We start from the raw sequence: 20,458 nt of genomic DNA, 5'->3' as shown, positions 1-20,458 counted from the left end.
AGGATACAATGAGGAACAAGAGTCATCTGCCTTAATGGAGATCACAGTGTGTGTGTGTGTGTGTGTGTGTGTGTGTGTGTTGTGGGGGGGAGGTAGAGACCGACAGTCAAATAGTAACACTGAAGAGGACTTCCACTCCCTCCATTTTGACCTCAAACTTTCTTACTGATTAAGTTCTTCTTTCCAGTTTTCCAGTTTACCTCTTAAGTCAGGCTAAAGACCCTGTGGGCAAAGCATCCCCTGATGGGAACCAAAACTACTCAAGCTGTAAGGACTGCCCTGAGCCAGCAAGGCCTGCATGATTGACCCCAAGACAACCTGATCAACCTGACCTTGACTGCCCAGCTGCATTCACCCATTGACTTTTGTCCCACATTTTCCTTATATAAACCTGGAAGTATTTCTTTGGGACATTAGTCCAAGGTCTTACCAGTGTTGGCCTCACTGAAATACATCCCTTTCTTGTTTCAACACTACTCGACTCTTTGCCTTTGGATTTTTGTCAGTGGCAAGTGGCCACTTGGGACCCTCTGAGCTAGGGGCCTGTTGGGTCGTTTCTTGATCAGGTGCTAATTACACAGAGTGTTTATTTGTGCAAAATTCACTGAGCTCTATCCTTAGGATATGCATACATTTCTGTACGCATGTTATTTTCAATGAAGAGTTAAAAAGTAAAAACTCACAGTGTTTATTACAAGCTAAAGACCCTGTGGGCAAAGCATCCCCTGATGGGAACCAAAACTACTCAAGCTGTAAGGACTGCCCTGAGCCAGCAAGGCCTGCATGATTGACCCCAAGACAACCTGATCAACCTGACCTTGACTGCCCAGCTGCATTCACCCATTGACTTTTGTCCCACATTTTCCTTATATAAACCTGGAAGTATTTCTTTGGGACATTAGTCCAAGGTCTTACCAGTGTTGGCCTCACTGAAATACATCCCTTTCTTGTTTCAACACTACTGGTCTGTTTGGGACCCTCTGAGCTAGAGGCCCTTGCAACCTTGCCCCCCCCCCCCCCCCCCCGTTAACAATATCTAGCTTTTTCATAGCAGTTATGATGTGCCGGGCACTTTGCATATGTTAATTCATTTCATCATTGTAACAACTCAGTGATGTCCTATTATTATCCCCATTGACAAATAAGGGAACAGAGGCATTGTAGTCACAAACTGATAGAGTCATGAAGATACAGTGTAGGGAGTAGAAACACGTGATCTAGTCCTAAGGGTCAGGGAAGAGTTCTCCAAATATACGAGGTTGAAACAGAGGTCTGAGGATTGAGTCAGCATCTAGTGGACAAAGAGGTCTGGGGGAAGAGCATTTCAGGCAATGGAAGTAACAGGTGCAAAGGGATAATAATTTGAGGAATTGGCAGGCTGCCCTACAGCAGGAGCACAAGCAGGAGAGGAAGGCAGGAGCCGTAGCACCCAACTTTGCTTGTTTGTTTTTCCTCTATGTCTCAAATAGTATAATAAGGTCAGGAATAGATGATGTAGGGCTTAGCCCTAGTTTTGCTCTTAATAACCTCAGCCATTTCTCTGTGGCTCATTCCTTATGTGCAAAAATGAGTGGATGGACCAGAGTTCTCCAGTGGCCCCTGGTGTAGGAAACAAAGGCAGAAGGAAATGCAGATAAAATTAAATGTCCGTATAACCTGTCGTCCATTGACAAATACTTGAGGCAAGCAGAGTATAACCCTCCTCCAGGAAGCTCCAAACTGTCTTAATATGAATGCCTTGCTAGAGGGAAAAACAACCTTGGTTTGACTACAGCAAGCCCCCCCCCCCCAATTCGGTGAGTCTTCTTTAACATATGAAAATCCTTTTGGAACTTCCCTTACCTTTACTCCCCTCGACCCCAAAGTATATAATCAGTTGCCCCTCACAATCCTGGAGCAGCAACAGCTCTTTCTGCCCATGGGTCCTGTCCCTGTGCTTTAATAAAACCCCACCATTTTGCACCGAAGACACGTCAAGAATTCTCTCTTGGCTGTTGGCTCCAGACCCCACCAAACCTCACCTATATTCAAAAACATCAGTCCCTGTGGTTCCAAAGGTGCGGTTCTGGGTAGGACTCTCCTGGAAGCAATTGCTCATCCGGGCTGCAGGCCCTGGCTGCAGCTGAATGCACCGAGGCCCAGGGGCTTGGCAACCCAGCAGCCCAGCCCGCACTTGGTAGTCTCTGACTTCTCTGCAGATTCAGTCCATACAAATGATGGAGAACATCACACGTAATAAATCATACTGTAAATATGGCTGTGAGCATGGTTTGCTCCCCTCACTTGAAGGGTGGACTGCTAATAATAACAATGTGATTAAAATAACTACCTCTTTGAAGCATTTACTGTGTGCTTGGGTTGTACCAGCTACTTCAGGTAGATTTCTCGCAACAGCTCCTGGTGAGATTCAAAAGCTGAGGCCTCAAGGGATTACATAACTTTGGAAAGGTCCTCACCACCCAAGTTTTTCCTGCCTACTGAGCATGTCCAGTCCTGTTTCCTATTGCCAGGTGTGTTAACTTGAGCAATTTTCTATGGGTTTGCTCAGTGACTGAGTTGGAATTTGAACCCAGCTCTGACTCCAAAGTTTATGGTGTTGACCACCCTGCCATGCTGCCTTCCCTTCTTAAAACACAGGCAACTCCTTACTCTATAAATAGGATGACATTGTCTCTTGAAGTCCTTTCTGGGTGAGGAAAGTGCTTTTTATAGCTTGGGACTGCTTCTGTGTACTTGGTCTCTTCCAGCACCGGTTAATCCCGTGTGCAGCTGTGTCCTTCACTGTCCTTACACTGTATTCCTAGGTTTCCTCCCCGCAAAGACAACTCCAGGAAACCGCATGGTGTCTGCATGTGGGCCAGTAAAGAAATTTCACTCCCTTTGCTTCGCAAATCAGCTTACCTTTCTATAAATAATCGTTCTCCTCCCTCCACTCAGGCCTGTGAGTAGTTTGGTCACTTAACCAAACACACGCACACAAAGCAAGGAGAGGAGGGGTTTTGGAGGTGACACAGTGAATGACCTTGCAAAGGTGTCTAGCCCACTGCGGGCAGGATTAGCAAACCTGAAACCTCTACAGATATTTGTGTGCCTCCGTATTCCTCCCCAAGCTGCCTGCTCCTCTAGCGCCAGCCTCGCCCAGTCCCCTCTCGGCTGCTCCGAGATACAAAGCCCAACCCGCCCATCTCTTTGCAAACCCTGAGAACTTCATTCCCCATGTTGAAACTCGTCGGTGGCGGTGGCGGGCAGCACTGGGCATGCTCAGTAGCGGGGACAGGTCTGGGAGGCAAGGAAGCCGCGTTTGAAGTCGCACGGCCCGGGTATCAGGAGGAGGCGGGTTGCGGGGGCCCCGGCTGGGGGTCCGCGGGGCTCTCGGATTCCGCGCCGGGAGCCGGTATGCTCCCGGCCGGCGCGGCGGGGCGGGCGCGCGGGGGGCAGAGCGCTAAGGAGCGGGGGGAGCCGGTGGGAGAAGGGGAGGAGCGCCGGGCTCGCCATCCCCCGGCGCCGGCTCTGCGGCTGCTGAATCGGAAACCGCAGGGAGGATCCGGGGAAATAAAGACGCCCGAGAATGACCTCCAGCGAGGCCGCCTGAGCCGGGGCCCGCGCGCCACCGCACCAGCCCCCGGCATGGGCGACCGGGGCGGGCGGCCGGAGCACTCGGCCACGCACGCCCCGGGGGCCCCCGCCGACGCCGGCGCTGCCGCCGTGAACGGGCTGCTGCACAACGGCTTCCACCCGCCGCCAGTCCAGCCGCCGCGCCTCTGCAGCCGGGGCCCCGCGGGCGGTGGCGACGCGGCGCCCCCGCGCCTCCCGCTCTTGCCGGAGCTGCAGCCGCAGCCACCGCCCCCTCAGCACGACTCCCCGGCCAAGAAATGCCGGCTGCGGAGGAGAATGGACTCTGGGAGAAAGAACAGGCCGCGTAAGTCCCATCGCGAGGGGAGCGCTGGCGCGAGGCAGGCGCATCCCGCGGGCCCAGCACCCGGGAGCGGCGGGGCAGGCACCGCAGCGCGCCCGGTGCGCCTCAGCGCCCGCTGTCGGGCAGTGTACGGAGGGGGCTCCCGGGACTGATTCTTTCCCCAGGGGCGCCAAGCACTAAAGATCGCAGCCTAAGCCTCACTCTTGTTTGCTTCGGTCTGTAGAATGGGCCGATTGAATGCGGATCCTGCGCTGCTCCTTCGGTCACGACTCTAAAAAAGGCTAGCGCATCGCCCGCCTCACTAATTTGTTGATGGGAAAATGCACGTGTGAGAACATTTCTCGGGGTGCAGGAGTAGGGGTAGAGCTGGAGGGACAGCCGGAGCCGTCCTCTCCCTTCTCCTTGCCCCTTTTCCTTCTCAGAGTTCGTCTTTCTGGGGTTAGCGCTCAGGCAGCCACCTTGTCCTTTGAATCGCAGAGTAGCCGCCAGTACCTCGGGTCTATTGGCAAGCGCCAGGCCTGGAGGCGTGGAGTTTGACAACCCCCCAAATCACAGCCTATTAAATGCTTTTTCTTCGCAGCCAATGAGAGGACCTGTTGGCCGCGACACACCCACTGATACCATGTGGGCCGGAACTATGTGGACCAATGAAAATTGGAGGTGGAGTTTTTTGTGTTTTTTTTTTTTTCCGGGAATTGGGGATGTAGAGTTGAGGGTTTCTAATGGTGTGTGTGGCGTAAAAAGCTGAAATGCGTAATTTCACAGTCTAAAGCTTGTATATGATATTAGTCTATAAAGAGTACCTTCCCCGCAGGACATTGTGAGATGTAAATTTGTAGATCGAGTTTACAACCGGTTTTTCCCATCTGAGCCGAACCTCATTCAACTGGTTACCTCTTTCTGGGTGTCTTTAATGAAGCTTATAAATGGCAAAAAGCAAAGTAAGTAGAATGCATCACTAATTAGTGATTGCATCCAACACCATTTGCATATGTCTGATACTGAGAAATTGCTAGTATAGGTTTTGGATATATCTGTAAAAACTTGGTATTTGGCAAACTTTTTTGTTTCTGTTTAGACTCTTAATTTTTCTGTGCCCAGTTAAAATCTCTGAGACTTTAGGAAGTATCGGTGTGGGATGTGACTCTGATACTTGTATTTTGTAGATCTGAAATGTTTAGATTGAAAGTTAGAAGTCTTGTCTGGAACTTTGAAGCCCCAGAGATTTGGCAATGGTTGTAAGGAGGACATCTACTTAGCACTTGAATTTGTATTTATTTTTGTTTTTGAGACTTGTTAGAAAATTACTTTCCTTATGGACTTAATATTGATTACTTATGATTTGTTAACCTGTTTTACTTCTTTCAAAACCACATTTTAGTTATTTCTCTGATCTATGTGTACAAATTGTATGACAGTTTGCAATGTAAATTGCTAAAATATATTGAAAGAGAACTATATTGAGTTTTTGGGTATTCCAGCTAGCTTAAATGGTCTATGAGAGCACAACACCTTTTTAAGTAATTTTTGAGGAATTTAAAGTACACTCTTAATAATAGATTGGAAGCATAGAAAAAACCATTTTGAGCCTTAATTTGAGCTTGCAAACCCACAGAGATTATTATCTTAGAATACAAGAAAATGTAACTTTATGCCTGTATGTTTGGTGTCAGAAATTAAAGTGGTTTGTATTTTTTACAAAAATAAAAACCTTAGTTATCTTAAATTCAGTGACCAGGACACTTACCTATAAACTTTTAAAAGGGATTCATCAAAGTGCGCCTGGGTGGCTCAGTTGGTTAAGCGACTGCCTTCAGCTCAGGTCACGATCCCGGGGTCCTGGGATCGAGCCCCACATCCGGCTCCCTGCTGTGGGGGTAGCTGCTTCTCCCTCTCCCTCTGCTGCTCCCCCTGCTAGTGCTCTCCTGCTCTATCGGTTCTGTCAAATAAATAAATAAGATCCTTAAAAAAAAAAAAGTAAAAGGGATTCATCCAAATCAACTTTTCATTATCCTATCATGTTTTCTGTTCTCAAATTTGAATGAACATTTCTGAAATAAATTTTACGTGTTCTGAGTCACATCTGCTGTATTCACTACCAAAATTCCTCAGTGAAAACTAGGTTTAATATCTTTACACCTTGCCTAGGTATCTTTTAGGTATCTTTTTATAAAAAAAGATAGTGCTCAATCAGTTTATATTTAGGTTCTCTAATCCACTTAGAGTTAAATATATCCCTATTTTCTAATGACTGATAGATTTTTTTTAAAGATTTAATTTATTTATTTGGCAGAGAGAGAGAGAGCACAAGCAGAGGGAACAGCAGAGAGGAAGAAGCAGGCTCCCCGCCAAGCAGGGAGCCCGATGCGGGGCTCCATCCCAGGACCCTGGGATCATGACCTGAGCTGAAGGCAGACGCTTAACCATCTGAGCCACCCAGGCATCCCTGACTGATAGATTTTATGTGAGCAACTATAACAAAGAGTTTTGGGTGCTTTAAATAAAATGTAAGAGTATGTTGGGGATTGAAGCATCAAAACTAGGCAAATAATTCCTACTTACCATTTTACAACATCAGACACCTGAGTCTACTACCTAAACCAGAGGTGTGTTAAAGACAGCCAGATCTCACTTCTCTCAGATAAGCATCTGGAATGCTGATGTGAGTAGGTGTGTTTCTGTTTGGTAATATCGAGCTTAGAGTGCAGTACATAAAATACTTGATGTTTAAAAACAATGAGTGGAATGAAACAAACAATTCAGTAGTTTCTAATTGTTTTAAAAATGAAATCTCAGTGCAGGGACTCTTTACAAGCTTGTAATCTAAACACCAGACCAGTGGCAGGTTGATTTTGCTAAAGCAGGAGAGAGGAATATTGTCCGCTGTTCATCGAAAAGTACTGTCACCTCACTACTTGTCCTTGGAAGGCTTTTCTAAGACTAACCGCTTCATCGAACTTCCTTCATTACCTGACTTCCCTCAGCTACTCAGCAGCTCTGTGACCTCAACCAAGTTACTAGCTCTCATCTTGAGATGCTGGAGTTGGCTAGGTGATCTTCAAGTGTGGTTTCTTGTACCTTTCAAATTCTCACACTTCACAGCTGATGAGGTCTTTCCACGTGACTTCTACACTAGTTATAGTTAAGCATTTAATTATGGTTTGGGTTTTTTGCCTTGTGCTGATTGTTTCATGTGTGTTATTTGTCTTATCTCCTCAATTAAGTTGGAAGTCTGATTATAGGTGATATAGTTCTTTTCTCTTATGCCTTGCTTCTTGGGGACATGAACACTTGATTGAGGTCACGGAGAAAAGGTACAAGTCACATCTCTACCTCACTGAGGTAGCCATGTCCATCCATAAGATAGACTTTGGCAAAAGTCCTGCAGTGGAATTTCCATAAAGTATCAACTGGGAGATTCCTTTGGCCTGTTTCTTGGTGCTTTGATTCTTCGAAGTACACGTAAGTAGCACCTTATGGAGTCAGCGCATTTCCCAAATATTTTGAAACATTCTAATAGTCCTAATAAAATGCTGTGAGGACTTAATGTGTTATAAATGGTGTAGCCATTCATACCCAGGAGGGCATGAGTTTGAAATGCAGCTGGATGGCCTGAGGCCGGTTATTTCACCTTCCTGCTTCAGTTCCAGTATGATGAGATGGAGATAATCATACTACCTCGCTGGGTTGACGTGAGGATTAAATGAGATAATGTATAATAAGAACTTAGATTCCTGCTTGGCACATAGCAGTTATTCAGCAAAGGCCAGCTGTCATCACCCACATACAGAATCCTGTCCACTGTTAATCCATAGAACAGGACAACAAAGCTGGCAGAGACAACCTCAGACTGACTTAGTTTAAAAAAAAAATACAGACTCAGAATAAGAAAGACCAAAATGTTTTATTTGATTAGCTGTAACACTTTTAGTCCTACAATGATTTTTTTTTTTTTACCCTTCCCCAATAAAAATAGTGGATAATACAAACATGTAGGAAAAAAAGCAGTTAAAAAGTACTCACAGTTTCATCACTCAGAGAAAACTATGGTACATGTTTAAAATGTACCATATTTTACAGGTAATTTTGGATCATACTAAGATAAGATTTTGATAACTTTTATTTAAAAATAAAATTTTAGCATAAGCATTTAGCAAACATCATTTTTAATGGTGTATTATAATCCCAATATTCCATTATATGGATATACCAGAATTTATTTAACCTTTCTCTCCTAGCTTTAGGCTGTAGCGAGGGTCTCTATATCATAAACATCGCTGCAGCAACAACTTCCTACATAACTCATTCTTAAGTTGTTTTTTGTATGTTTGGTTTTTAAAAATGTATTTATTTAGAGAGAGAAAGAGAGCGCACACGCATGGGCAAGCGGGAGGAGAGGGCAGGGAAGAGAGGGAGCGAGAGAGAATCTCAAGTCGACTCCCCGCTGAGCAGGAGCCTGGCTTGGGGCTCGATCTCACCACCCAGAGACCATGACCTGAGCGGAAAGCAAGAGTCCAATGCTCAACCGACTGAGCCACCTAGGAGCCCCTTAAGTTATTTTTGTTGAGATTGGCGAATACATTCTTTTTGGAGGTGGAACAGAAATGGCACAAGGTAGTATTTAGATGTTGCCTTGAAATACTGGATATTTTAGACCACAAGGACACTGTTAGATGAGCCACCCTAGTGGAGGGAGGAAAAAATGCCAAGGGGATTGTTGGAGTCACCGAACACTATGCTGCAGAAAGGCAAATATTTGGGCATCATCAGAAGGCTGGGTGATGAGTGCTGTCCTCTCCATTCCCTCTTCTGTTGTGCGGCAACAAGCAGGAATAAGGACTGGATCAGTGCTGGCAGCCTCCTGTGGGGTGGGGGTGGGAAGTTCTGGCTTCTCAAGTCATTTAGATAGAACACTACTAGCAGAAAATGGGTGAGAATTCATTATGCACAGAACATACTCATGGGTACAAACCGAAGAAACCGAAGTCTGTTACCAGTTTTAGCTAGCCACCGTTGTGAAAGTAAGAGGTGTCGATTTTCTAAATACTGGGGTATTTAGCTTTGGCATTTGGGCTTTCTACTACCTCTGAATCAGGCTAATTAGAAAAACCAGGATAAAAAGATAATAGAATTTTCTGGTTGTATCTGCATAGAATGTAGATATATGCGCTTTAAAACAACAACAACCATATTCAGTGCTTCTAGATGGATGGGAAGCATGCATATTCAAGAACAAAAGAGAAATGGAAAGCAAGGGCTCATTATACTATTGCTACTTTCTGGGACATGGTCAGATTCCCAAGTTTGTCAATGAAATTATGAGTTGTGCAATGCACATTTGGACTGAAGATTAAGAATTGAAGGCCTAGGGGCTCCTGGGTGGCTCTGTCATTAGGCGTCTGCCTTTGGCTCAGGTCGTGATCCCAGGGTCCTGGGGTCGAGCCCCGCATCGGGCTCCCTGCTCAGTGGGAAGCCTGATTCTCCCTCTGCCTGCCACTCCCCCTGCTTGTGCTCGCTCTCACATGTTCTTTCTCTCAAATAAATAAATAAAATATTTAAAATAAAAAAGAATTGAAGGCCCAAGTGTCCAGCATTGAAGAGGTTAAGTCAGGTATCAGGATCTTTTAGACACGTGAACACTTTTCCTCAAAAGACCAGTAAATGAATTTCAACATTAATGTGAAGCATATTTGTTTGGCACGGTAACCAAAGATGGAAAGAGTACTGTTAATTTTTAGCATGTGGGACGCTTACCAAGTGAATAAAACAAAAAGCCATCGTGGTTTTGGAAACAGAATTAGTAGGGACACAAAGGAGTCCTGGTTTTAACTGACAGGTTTGGGGTTTGGTTTGGTTTGGTTTTGTGATAGCCTGTTAAAACCTGTGTGGTTTTAATACAAATCAAATGCCATGAAAGTAAAAATAAGTCAAGGTTTGACTTCTATGATATTTAATTACATGTGTTTTAGCTTTAATTGGTAAGTCAGTATTCACCTTGGGATGGCAGTATTCTGATTCAGATATGGAAACTGTTCAGTGTACCAAATGTGGTGCACAGAATTTCTAAGTAGACCTCTTCTCTAGATAGTGCAGCTGTCAAGCTTGGTATCTCATTACTTAATTCATGCCATCTCGTAGATGCTTAGAGCTGGCTAATCGTGTGTGTGTGTGTGTGTGTGTGTGTTCGTATTCTCCGTCAATTCAAAGGGGTAAGGTAATGTTACTTTTAGCGGCTGTTCCATCAAAATAATGATCTGGACCTCTAGCAGATTTCTCTATAGTTTGGAAAGAGGATGGGAAAACTCCTGACAATAGTGAGTACTTAACAGTAGTCACTTTGATTGAGTAATCAGAGTAGCTGTTATTGAGCAACAGCTAAAGGCCTGTGTTTTTATGAAAGTATGCAAATTACCAACCCCACTCTCCATTTTCAGATGAGGAAAGAGAGGCTCAGAGAGATGAAGTATCCTGCCCTAAGACCTGTATTCAGTGAATGTCAGGGCCAAAATTCAGACCCAGGTCTAAGTCCATTGACAGCTAGCTGGCTGTTTTTTCTGCCACAATAAACCTATTATTTATGTCAGGAAAAGAAGTGTGTTCTGTAAAATTTTCGGAAGAGATAAGCGTATGCAGTCTGTACCTTTGGCAAAAAGCTGATCTGTGTGTCTGTGGAAGTAACAGTGGCCAGCATTACGGGGCACTTACTATGTGCAGACTCTGAGCTAAAGACTTTACATGGATTATCTGAACAAACACTCCTAGCACCCTATGAGATGGGTACTGCTGTGGACTTGTGTCCCTCAAAGCTCATGTATTGACTTCTAACCCCCAAGGTGATTGTGTTAGGAGGTAGGGCCTTTGGAAGGTGATTAGGTCATGAGGGTAGAGCCACTGGGATTAGTGTCCTTAGAAAAGAGACCTCAGAAAGCTAGCCGCCGCCCCTGCCCCTCCATCCCTGCTTCTGCCATGTGAGGTTACCACCAAAAGCCATCTAGGAGGCAGGCTCTCACCAGACACTGAATCCACCAGCACCTTGATCTTGGACTCCAGAACTGTGAGAAAGAAATTTCTGTTGTTTATAAGATACTCAGACAATGGTAAGACAGATCTTATCATGATCTTCCTTCTTCAGGTGAAGAAACTGAGGGAGGGCAGAAGGGCTCCGGGTAAAACCGTCAGAGTTCAGATTTTGACTCTGCTGGGCTAGACTCAGGACCGTAGAGGGCTCTCGGAAAGTGTGAGTAGTGTTCTGTAGTGGAAAGAGCTTTAGAGCCACCAGACCTAAATTTAGAGTCTCCCTGCACTGTGGGGGTTTTTTTTGTTTGGTATTTGTTTTTGTTTTTGTTTTTGTTTTTAAAGACTTATTTATTTATTTTAGATAGAGAAAGAGAGTGGGGGGAGAGGGGCAGAGAGTTTTAAGCAGACTCCGCACTGAGCGCAGAGCCCAACTCGGGGCTCCATCTCAGGACCCTGAGATCATGACCTGAGCCAAAACCAAGAGTTAGGTACTCACCTGACTGTGCCCCCCAGGTGCCCCAGCACTGTTTAATAACAGTGTAGCCTTAAGGTGAGATCCTCAACTTCTGGGACTATCTCTTGAATAGAGTTAATGGGGTCCATCTTACTAGTTGTGGGGACCAAATGTGGAAAATGTAGATAAGTGTAGAATAGAATGACTAGACCCTGGTGTGTGCACAGTAAAAGACATTTGGTTATTAACACTAGCAACTCTTAATAAAGGTCATTTAATATTAATATTATTGCTGTTATTTAGTCACAGAGACTTTCAAAACTTTGTGAAATCTCAGAATTTCCATCTTGCCCGGACTGAGACTGGGCCTGGGTTTCCGGGTATGTTCTAAACTGACCTAACATCACATCCTGTGTGGAAGCTCCCCTAACTCCCTCTGACGTTTCTAGAAGCAGGACACATGGCCTGTGTCACAATTCAATGACCTCATTGTCACTTTTCTTAAGTTGCCCCATTGCAACTCCTGAAATGGAGTACAGCATGCCCTGTCTGAGGGTAATGTTGGCAACTTTGTGACTAAGAAGACTGTCATTGATTTTACTGCTAATCTAGTGCCAGGACAAAGTGATTTTTAAAAAAGGAAGTTCCTTCCTTTGATCTTTACAGTTTGATACCTCAGCCCTTAGGTGAGGCAGATAATGCACGAAAGAGATGAGAAGGATTAGGAAAGTGAGCGCTTGGCCTTTGTAAAAGCTGCATGAATCGGACAAGGCTTCAGAATTCAGAACAGCTGCGTGGAGTTCTTAGGCCTTCTTTTTAACCTGCAGCCTAGCAAACTTTGTTCTGGCAGATGAGGAGATGGATATTTCTGGGCACTTGTTGCCTTTAAGACTAGCACATGAACCTTCTGGGGCACCTGGCCTTGACTCTATGCTGAATCGGGGCCACAGGGCCTTTGGCTTGCGCCTCTGGATAGTGTGAGCCTACCCGAACCTCTGGGAGCGGGGACCAGCCTGGACGGTGTTGGTTACTAGGAATCATCTGGGGCTTCTGGACAAACAACTCCTTTACAGCCTGAGGCAGGAGGTCCAGGAGTGAGAGAGGCAGGGGTGGACTTGTGTGACTTCAAACTTGATGTGGGTCAGCAGTGTGATGAGACTTCCGGCAGAATGTAAGCACTCAAATGTTAGCTATTATGGGTGGTGGTGTTAGATGCCCTTCCTTACACGTAGTCAAATCAGACTCCCATAACTTCTACCTTGACCATACATTTTGTCCAATCTCTCTTCTACATGACTGCTCACTAGATATTTAAAGACAGCTATTTTATCTTGACTTTTCCTTGGGGTCCCACCCTCTGAGAAACCAAGACCCACAGACTCACCTGCCAGACTCCATCATCCATGCGATTCAGCACTGGTTGTAATGGGTTGCCAACAGCATTAAAGCTTAGACAGGAGGATGGCCTCTTGGGGTTGTCATGAAGGGGATTAAGTAAGTACTGACCTGGGTGACCTTGAACACTGAGATTTAATAAGCCTATGGGTCCCACAGGCGCTAACCAGTTTTTATCCCTGCACTAGACTTTACATGTGATACTTGGCTTCACGTGATTCCAAGCTGGAGTGTAAACTGAAGCCAGTTACCTGGCTTGATTTTACTCAAATACTAAGGCATTTCCAAAGTCACTAAACTCTGTGTGTATGGATTAGAAGACGTGAACATAGTTGAGGCTGTCTGCTTACTATTCATACTTGCCCAACTACCAATGTTTGATGAAGAACATCTAAAGACATGCTGTGTATTTAGGGAAAGGAAGGTAGTATCTGTTTGGGCAAGGAGATACCACATCTTCTTATCTTTTATAGAAGGTTTTTACTACAAGGAAGTGGCCCAAATGTGATTTATTCTTTGGAGTGACTGCATAAAAGATCATCAACACTTTTTTTCTCAAAGATTTTAATTATTTATTTGAGAGAGAGAGCATGAATGGGGGAGAGGAGCAGAGAGAGATGGAGAAGCAGACTCCCCACTGACCAGGGAGCCCGACATGGCGCTCGATCCCAGGACCCTGTGATCACGACCTGAGCCGAAGGCAGATGCTTAACTGACTGAGCCACCCAGGTGCCCCTATCATCAACACTTTTATTTATTTATTTATTTATTTTTAAACATTTTATTTATTTTTGACAGAGAGAGAGAGAGCACAAGCATGGGAAGCAGCAGGCAGAGGGAGAGGAAGAAGCAAGCTCCCCGCTGAGCGGGGAGCCCGATGCGGGGCTCGATCCCAGGACCCTGGGATCACGACCTGAGCCGAAGGCAGACGCTTAACCATCTGAGCCACCCAGGCGCCCCTCATCAACACTTTTAAAGAGTGGTGAGGGGTATCATGAATAATTATGCCAGGACCACAGGCATAAAATGGGATTATCCGAGACAAACCACGAGGAGTCCCCTTGATGTGCTGGTGCTGGCTCCTACAGGCCCTGAGAGCTGGCCGTACACATTACTTTCTAACTGCATTCAATGTCCTTATGTCAGTAGCTTGAAATTGGCTACGGTGGGTGTATTTATACTGTGGAAATTAGTGAAGAGTAAAAATCAAGGCTTTATTTTTAGAGAGCCAGTTGCTAAACATTTACCAGTACGCCACTGACTAGAAAACAGGTCATGGGTCACGCAGAGGAAAGTCCCAGAGAACATCAGTAATATAAGCTGAATTATTAAGGCATTTGAGTCAGAAGGGGAGGAAAAGGCCAACGTGTCCTCTGCTAAGTAGGACAATGCCAGAAGATGGGGAGTTAGACAAAGGAGCTTCATTCTCAGGAAAGCAAGTTTCTACAAATATTTGAGGGCCCGCTATGATGTAAGGGTAGAATTTGGAATTGCACTGTTATCTGCCTCCCTTTCTGCCTCTTAAATTCCTACCCCAAATACAGTTGGGTTCAGTGCTGGATCACCCAGTAGGTAGGACAAGCAGGTGTTAATATACCAGCAATGCAGCAGGGGAACTAAGGAAAGGAGAAGAAAATAGTATACATGACTTTAGGTATACAGATATATATCCGTGCTGCACCGAAGTGTTAATCACAGGGAAATCGTAACTTTGGGCTTCTTTATGCTCATTTTATGATTCCCTATGTTTTTATTTTGGATGACTTGAATTGTTTTGAGCTGTATGTTCATCACACGTGGATTGGGAAACACCAACGTTTCTTCTGTAAATAGGTGTTAAGTCCGGCCCCGATGAGCCTTGCACCTATCTAGGGTGACTTAAAGTTAATTTACTGTTGGTGAAATGGCAGGGTGGAGTTGCTGGAGTATCTTCGTTTCATGTTTCTGGTGAGAGCGGGCGAGTTGAAATTTGTCCCAGCCAAGAGGGAAAGGAGCTTGGCATGTTTGTTTCCAAAAGCAGGATCTTTGGGCAAAAAAAGGGACTTCCCCAGTTCGATCCCATTTGTGTTTTACTCATGCTCCACTGTCCTCTCACTGTCTTGTAGGAATATTTGGAGAGTGTTGGGATTTTAAAGAAATCTTTTTATCTAGGAAAATTTCAAACGTTATATAAAACCAACGTGTATATCCAAGAAGTGCTAATCACTCATCGTTCAGCCTATCCATTCATGTCCTATCCTCTTTTATCTGTTACATCCAAACCTGCCCTTTCAAACTGGATGATTTGCAGCAAATCTCAGATATATCATTTCGATGGTAAATATTTTCATATGTATTTCTAAAAGGTAAGAACCCCTTTTAAAAACATAACCCTTATCTGTTAATTGCTGAAAAAAGTTAACAATGTGTTATTTTCAGTTGAACTATAATATTTTATGGTGCACAGTTAGAGGAATAAATTCAGTTATCTAACCACGGATAAAATTGTTGCATCCTGTTTGTTGCTAGGTAGATGAAAATTTGACATTGTGTTTCCTGGAAGGATTCAGTTTGCGGAGGTGGGGTAGATTTTGTTTGTTTGTTCTGCCAGTCCCTGTTATTGTTTGTTTATGATTAATTTTTAACCGTTTCTTCATGGTGTGAGACTTGAAACTTCATTCTTGTAATGCGCCCAAAAGGTGCTTGGGGATCACCCCAGACTCACTGGCTTAGAAGTGACTTGTGTCTCATCTCCTATGTAGTTTTTGTCTTGAGATTGAGAGTTTGAGAACACTATTAAAAGAATTCCACCCTTCTTTCCTCTGCAGCCACTCTGGTGAGAGCAGGCAAGCTAGCACTCATCCTGAACACACATAGGAAGTAGGACTGGGCTCAGGCTGGAGGCCTGGAGGGGCTGCATTCAAGGTTGAACCTCAGCTGGGGCACCTGGGTGGCTCAGTCGTTAAGCATCTGCCTTCGGCTCAGGTCATGATCCCAGGGTCCTGGGATCGAGCCCCGCATCGGGCTTCCTGCTCCGCGGGAAGCCTGCTTTTCCCTCTCCCACTCCCCCTGCTTGTATTCCTGCTCTTACTATCTCTGTCTCTGTCAAATAAATAAAATCTTTAAAAAAAAAAAGGTTGAACCTGGGGTTTAGAGGAGGTTCCCAGGAGGGGTATTGCTGAAATTTGTGCGGTTTGCCATTCCAGACAATCTTTAGACCGATGACGCTGCATTTCAAATTAATCACAAAAACAAAGAAAAAGATCCTGAATCTGTTTAGTATCACTCTTGTTTGTCAAGCATTCCTGGGGATCAAACCAGTTAAAACATCAGTGAGTTCTTACCTGTGTAACTGCCAGGACTGGCTTACTCTTGTCAGTATTAGGCGTTTTTCTGTTTTATGAAAAACGTGCTTCAGATGCATTCTATACATTTTTGTCTTCTTTGACAGAGTATTGAGTATCATGTGATATTGTCTAGTAATTTAGGGACCTTACTAATATCTGTTCTTATGCTGGGTTGTATGCTCCTTTGTTTTTTAGTCAGTGGATATTTGTTATGCATCAGCTACGTGAAGGATGGAACTTTTAAAAAGGGTCCAAATATTTCATTCAAAATTCTTCTTTAAAAATATTTTTGTCTATTTAAAAGCTGTCGTTAAAAAACATGTTGGAAACCACCTAACTACTGTTTCGGTGAGTTCCTTAACTTCTCATCCTCAGTTCTGTCATCTTTGCCTACCGCATTGGGTTAGGAGAATTAAATCAGATATTGCACGTAAAGCTCCTAGCGCAGAACTCGGCACATAGTAAACCCTTAATGTTAGTTGGAACAGAGCTGCTGCTGGATTAACCCATTTTTTTGTAGACCTTGGAATAAGCTTCTCCTGAATTCTTATAAGCAGACCACTGATTGGCAAATTGGTAGCTCTGAAGTCTTTTAAAAAGTTCGGCCCGTGCACATATGTCCACATAAAATTGCACAGGTTAATATTACCACTTGAGTACAAGCGTACCACACTCAATTGAATTTTAGGCAAGACTTAGTTTTTGCTTGGCAAATGCTCTCACTCTGGCATAGGTCAGTTATATAATAACAAGTAAATGAATAACCTGTCCAGTTTAGAGCTTTAGTGCTCACTCTAAAGTTTAGGTACTTTTGTTTGATTTTTATGTTTGTTACAAGCAAAAGGAGGAGTTGTTAGTTATTTCCAGTGTGAAACATTTTCAGTAAATGTTTTTGTGAAACATTTTCAGTAAATCTTTCCAAGTTACTGAATCAGTTTTGATTCCAGAAATCCCCGGATTGCAAGGAAAGCTGTTCAAAAAACAGTTAGAATTTGCACCTATTCTCTGTGAGTCAAACTTTTCTTCATATTGTGTAATCCAAACAAAGTACAAAAATAAATTGGATGCTGAAGTTTATGAGACTACAGCTATCGTCTATAAGTGACAACTGTCTAGCCTTTACAGTCATCAAAACAGCGTTGTTTCCATAGATGAACTTTACATTAAATGTGTAATGCGTTTTGTAAAGTAAACCAATGTAAAGATGTTGCTTTTATCTCTTTCATATGTGAGGTCCAGAGCTCAGATGTAATAAATTTCCACTGCTGAATTGTTTGGAAAATATTACCTTAATGATGGAGAAGGGCACTCTGTCCCCAAACTAAATGGCACCAGATAAATAAAATATTTTGGGGTGCCTGGGTGGCTCAGATGGTTAAGCGTCTGCCTTCGGCTCAGGTCATGATCCCAGGATTGAGTCCCACATTGGGTTCGAGTCCCACATTGGGTTCGAGTCCCGTATCGGGCTCCCTGCTCGGCGGGGAGCCTGCTTCTCCCTCTGCCTCTGCCTTTCTCTCTCGCTGTCTGTCATGAATAAATAAATAAAATCTTTAAAATATTTTGAATACTCATATTTTTAAAGTTGCATCCTCTTTTCCAACTGGATATTACATTTAGCTGTGCCTTTGATAAAAATTGTTATAGTAAAAGAAAACATTTATTACTAATGACAGTGATCGTCACTTCTGGAAACTTGCCAGCAATGAGCCAGAAGGCAGCTGAGAAACTGGAAGGAAGCAAACACTTATGAGCCACCCAAATCAGTGTTGGAAAGTAGATAAAATTGGAGATGCTTTTGCATTTTGCATTCAGAGTACTTCCTGTGCTCTCTCTGAGTCCATTTACTCTTACCAAAAGCACAGTTTTTAACAGACTTGATTTTCTGGTTTCTCTGCATTCATATCCAGCAGGTTTGGGATAGATATACCGCAGTAACATTGATAGCAGCAAGAAATTAACAGCATTAGCCCAAAAGCAAGACAGAGAAAGCTATAATAGAGACAAAAGAATACTCAAGTCATAGCAGCCTGGGAGGCACAGATTCATGTGGTTCCTGAAGGCATCAGTCTATAATGGGCACAAAAATTGATTCTCATATGCCCGTCAGTAATCAGGAAGAGTTAAAATTTTTTTACTGTTTATTTTCTTTAAAAATATGGGAAAGTGGGTCATGCATTTTAGAAAGATTTTCTTCAAGAACAATTATAACTTGGCATTTATATTTTATTTATTTTTTAAAAGATTTTACTTATTTATGTGTGAGAGAGAGAGAGAGCACAAGCAGGGAGGGAGGGGCAGAAGGAGAGGGAGAAACAGGTTCCCTGCCGAGTAGGGAGCCCGATGCGGGACTCGATCCCAGGACCCCGGGATCATGACCTGAGCTGAAGGCAGTCATTTAACTGACTGAGCCACTCAGGCACCCCAATTTGGCATTTATATTTTAAAAGTTATCTATAAAATGAAGATATTAGGCCAGAGCTTCATATATGTATAAAATCTGCTTTAAGATATAATTCACATGCAATTCACCCATTTAAAGTGTGCAATTAGGTGGTTTGTAGCGTATTCACAGAGTGCAACCATTACCACAGTCAGTTTTAGAACCATAGCCCCCCACCCCGAAAACTTATTGGCGGTCACTCCTTTTTGCCCCACAACTCCCAATACCAGGCAACCACTAATATTTCCGCCTCTTACAGATTTACCTATGGTAGACATTTCATATATTGGAGTCATACAGTAGGTGGCCTCTTGTGATTGGTTCCTTTCACTTAGCATAGTGTTTTCAACGTTCATCTATGTCTTAGTGCATATCAGTATTTCATTCCTTTTTATTGCCGAATAATACTTCATTGAATGGAGACAGCATAGGTTATCGATCCATTCATCAGTTGGTGGACATTCAGGTTGTTTCCACTTTCTGGCTATTATGAGTAATGCTGCTATGAACATTCACGTACAACTTTTTATGTGGACATGTGTCCATTTCTCTTGGGTGTGTACCTGAGAGTGGACTTGCTAAATCATATATTAGCTTATGTTTAACCTCCTGCAGAACTGTCAGACTGTTTTCCAAAGTGACTGCACTATTTTATATTCCCACCAACAGTGTAAGGGGTTCCCAATTTCTCCACATCCTCACCAACACTTGGCATTTTCCATTTTTTAAATTATAGCCACTCTAGTGGGTTCAAAGTGGTATCTCATTGTGATTTTGTTGCGCATTTCCCTCAAAGTGCTCTTATGTCCCTCCAACACTCACATCCTATGGTTTTAAACTTTTTTGTAGGTTTGAGTGTCATCTCCAGTTTAATGATAAGGTTCTTGAATGGCTAGGAAGTCTTAGGCTTAACTTTCTGATGGTTATTGTGCCTAAGAGGGAACCCTGCTTAGAGCTGCCATTCGTAAATAGTAAAGGATTGTTTTAAATGGTGTCTGGTCCTAAGACAATGTGGATTTCACTCATAACAGAGTTTTCACTCTTTCCTGATTGTTCTTGATTAACGATCAGTCCTTGCAGACTGGAATGTAAGTGCCAAAGGGGCCAGTTCACGGCCGTATCCTGGCTCTGTGTCACAGTGCCTCTCACTGTCATAAATATCTGTTCATGAATCAGTTTATCCATCAGCATGTAGTTGTTCTCAGATTATTTGAAGAGGGGCTTGTGATCTTTCTTTCAGCTTGTAATGCCATGTGAGCAGTTGGCGTATCTTTCCTCAGTCCCCACTCAGCTCGACTTTAAAGATTTGCCAGACTTTCACAGTCAAGCTAAAGTGCATGAACAAAGCCCATTTCTGGTAAACCTGTTGTTCCGCCTGGTGGTGCCACCTAGCCCTGCAGTTCTCCCTGAAGCCTCCAATTAACCACTCCCTGGTATTAAATTGTCAGTAGCATCCCTGGAGTAAGTACGTATGCTCTGGTGGCTTATCAAGACAGAAAGCTAAACCTCTTGGTGGTTTAAACTGGGATTTATTTAAGCAGGTAATGAGATTGCCATCTTGAGCTTCAGTGCAGGGCATTAGATAGCTGGAGGAACCATTCCTGAGTGGACGCTCTGGTTAGTTCTGGGTTCTGAAGTGATCACATTGGAAATAATCACACAGGGCCACTGTACTCTTGTCCCTTGGTACATCTCTACAGGATCTTCTTTTTAGTCAAGGGACTATATTTCTGATGACGAAGGTGACATTATTAAAGCCGAGGACCACATGCAAGATTGATACCTCCTGTTGCCTCTATATGGGGCAGAACAGACAGCTTCTTGGTGAGAAATAGGGACAATGACCTTAACTGTCTGTAGTTGCCCCCCCCCCTTCCTTAGCTTGACAGTGTGACTGCGGACTGGGACAC

General features: G+C 43.9%; 1 protein-coding gene across 2 annotated transcripts in view; it reads left to right on the top strand.

The window, feature by feature from the left end:
* Nucleotides 1-3,050: 3,050 nt before the first annotated feature.
* PANK1 (pantothenate kinase 1) overlaps nt 3,051-20,458 on the top strand; it is a 55,471-nt gene continuing 38,063 nt past the window's right edge. For both annotated transcript variants that reach the window (XM_064595004.1, XM_064595003.1), the window contains exon 1: nt 3,051-3,919. In XM_064595004.1, the coding sequence (XP_064451074.1) occupies nt 3,217-3,919 (703 nt within the window). In that variant the 5' untranslated portion in view covers nt 3,051-3,216. The remainder of the gene's footprint in view (nt 3,920-20,458) is intronic.

Source organism: Mirounga angustirostris, unplaced genomic scaffold (genome assembly GCF_029215605.1).
Source record: "Mirounga angustirostris isolate CCGP_5_RB_7025 unplaced genomic scaffold, mMirAng1.0.hap1 SCAF_6, whole genome shotgun sequence".
Classification (NCBI taxonomy): Eukaryota; Metazoa; Chordata; class Mammalia; order Carnivora; family Phocidae; genus Mirounga; species Mirounga angustirostris.
Note: the sequence above shows the minus strand (reverse complement) of the source record. Positions and strands in the feature narration are given on the sequence as shown.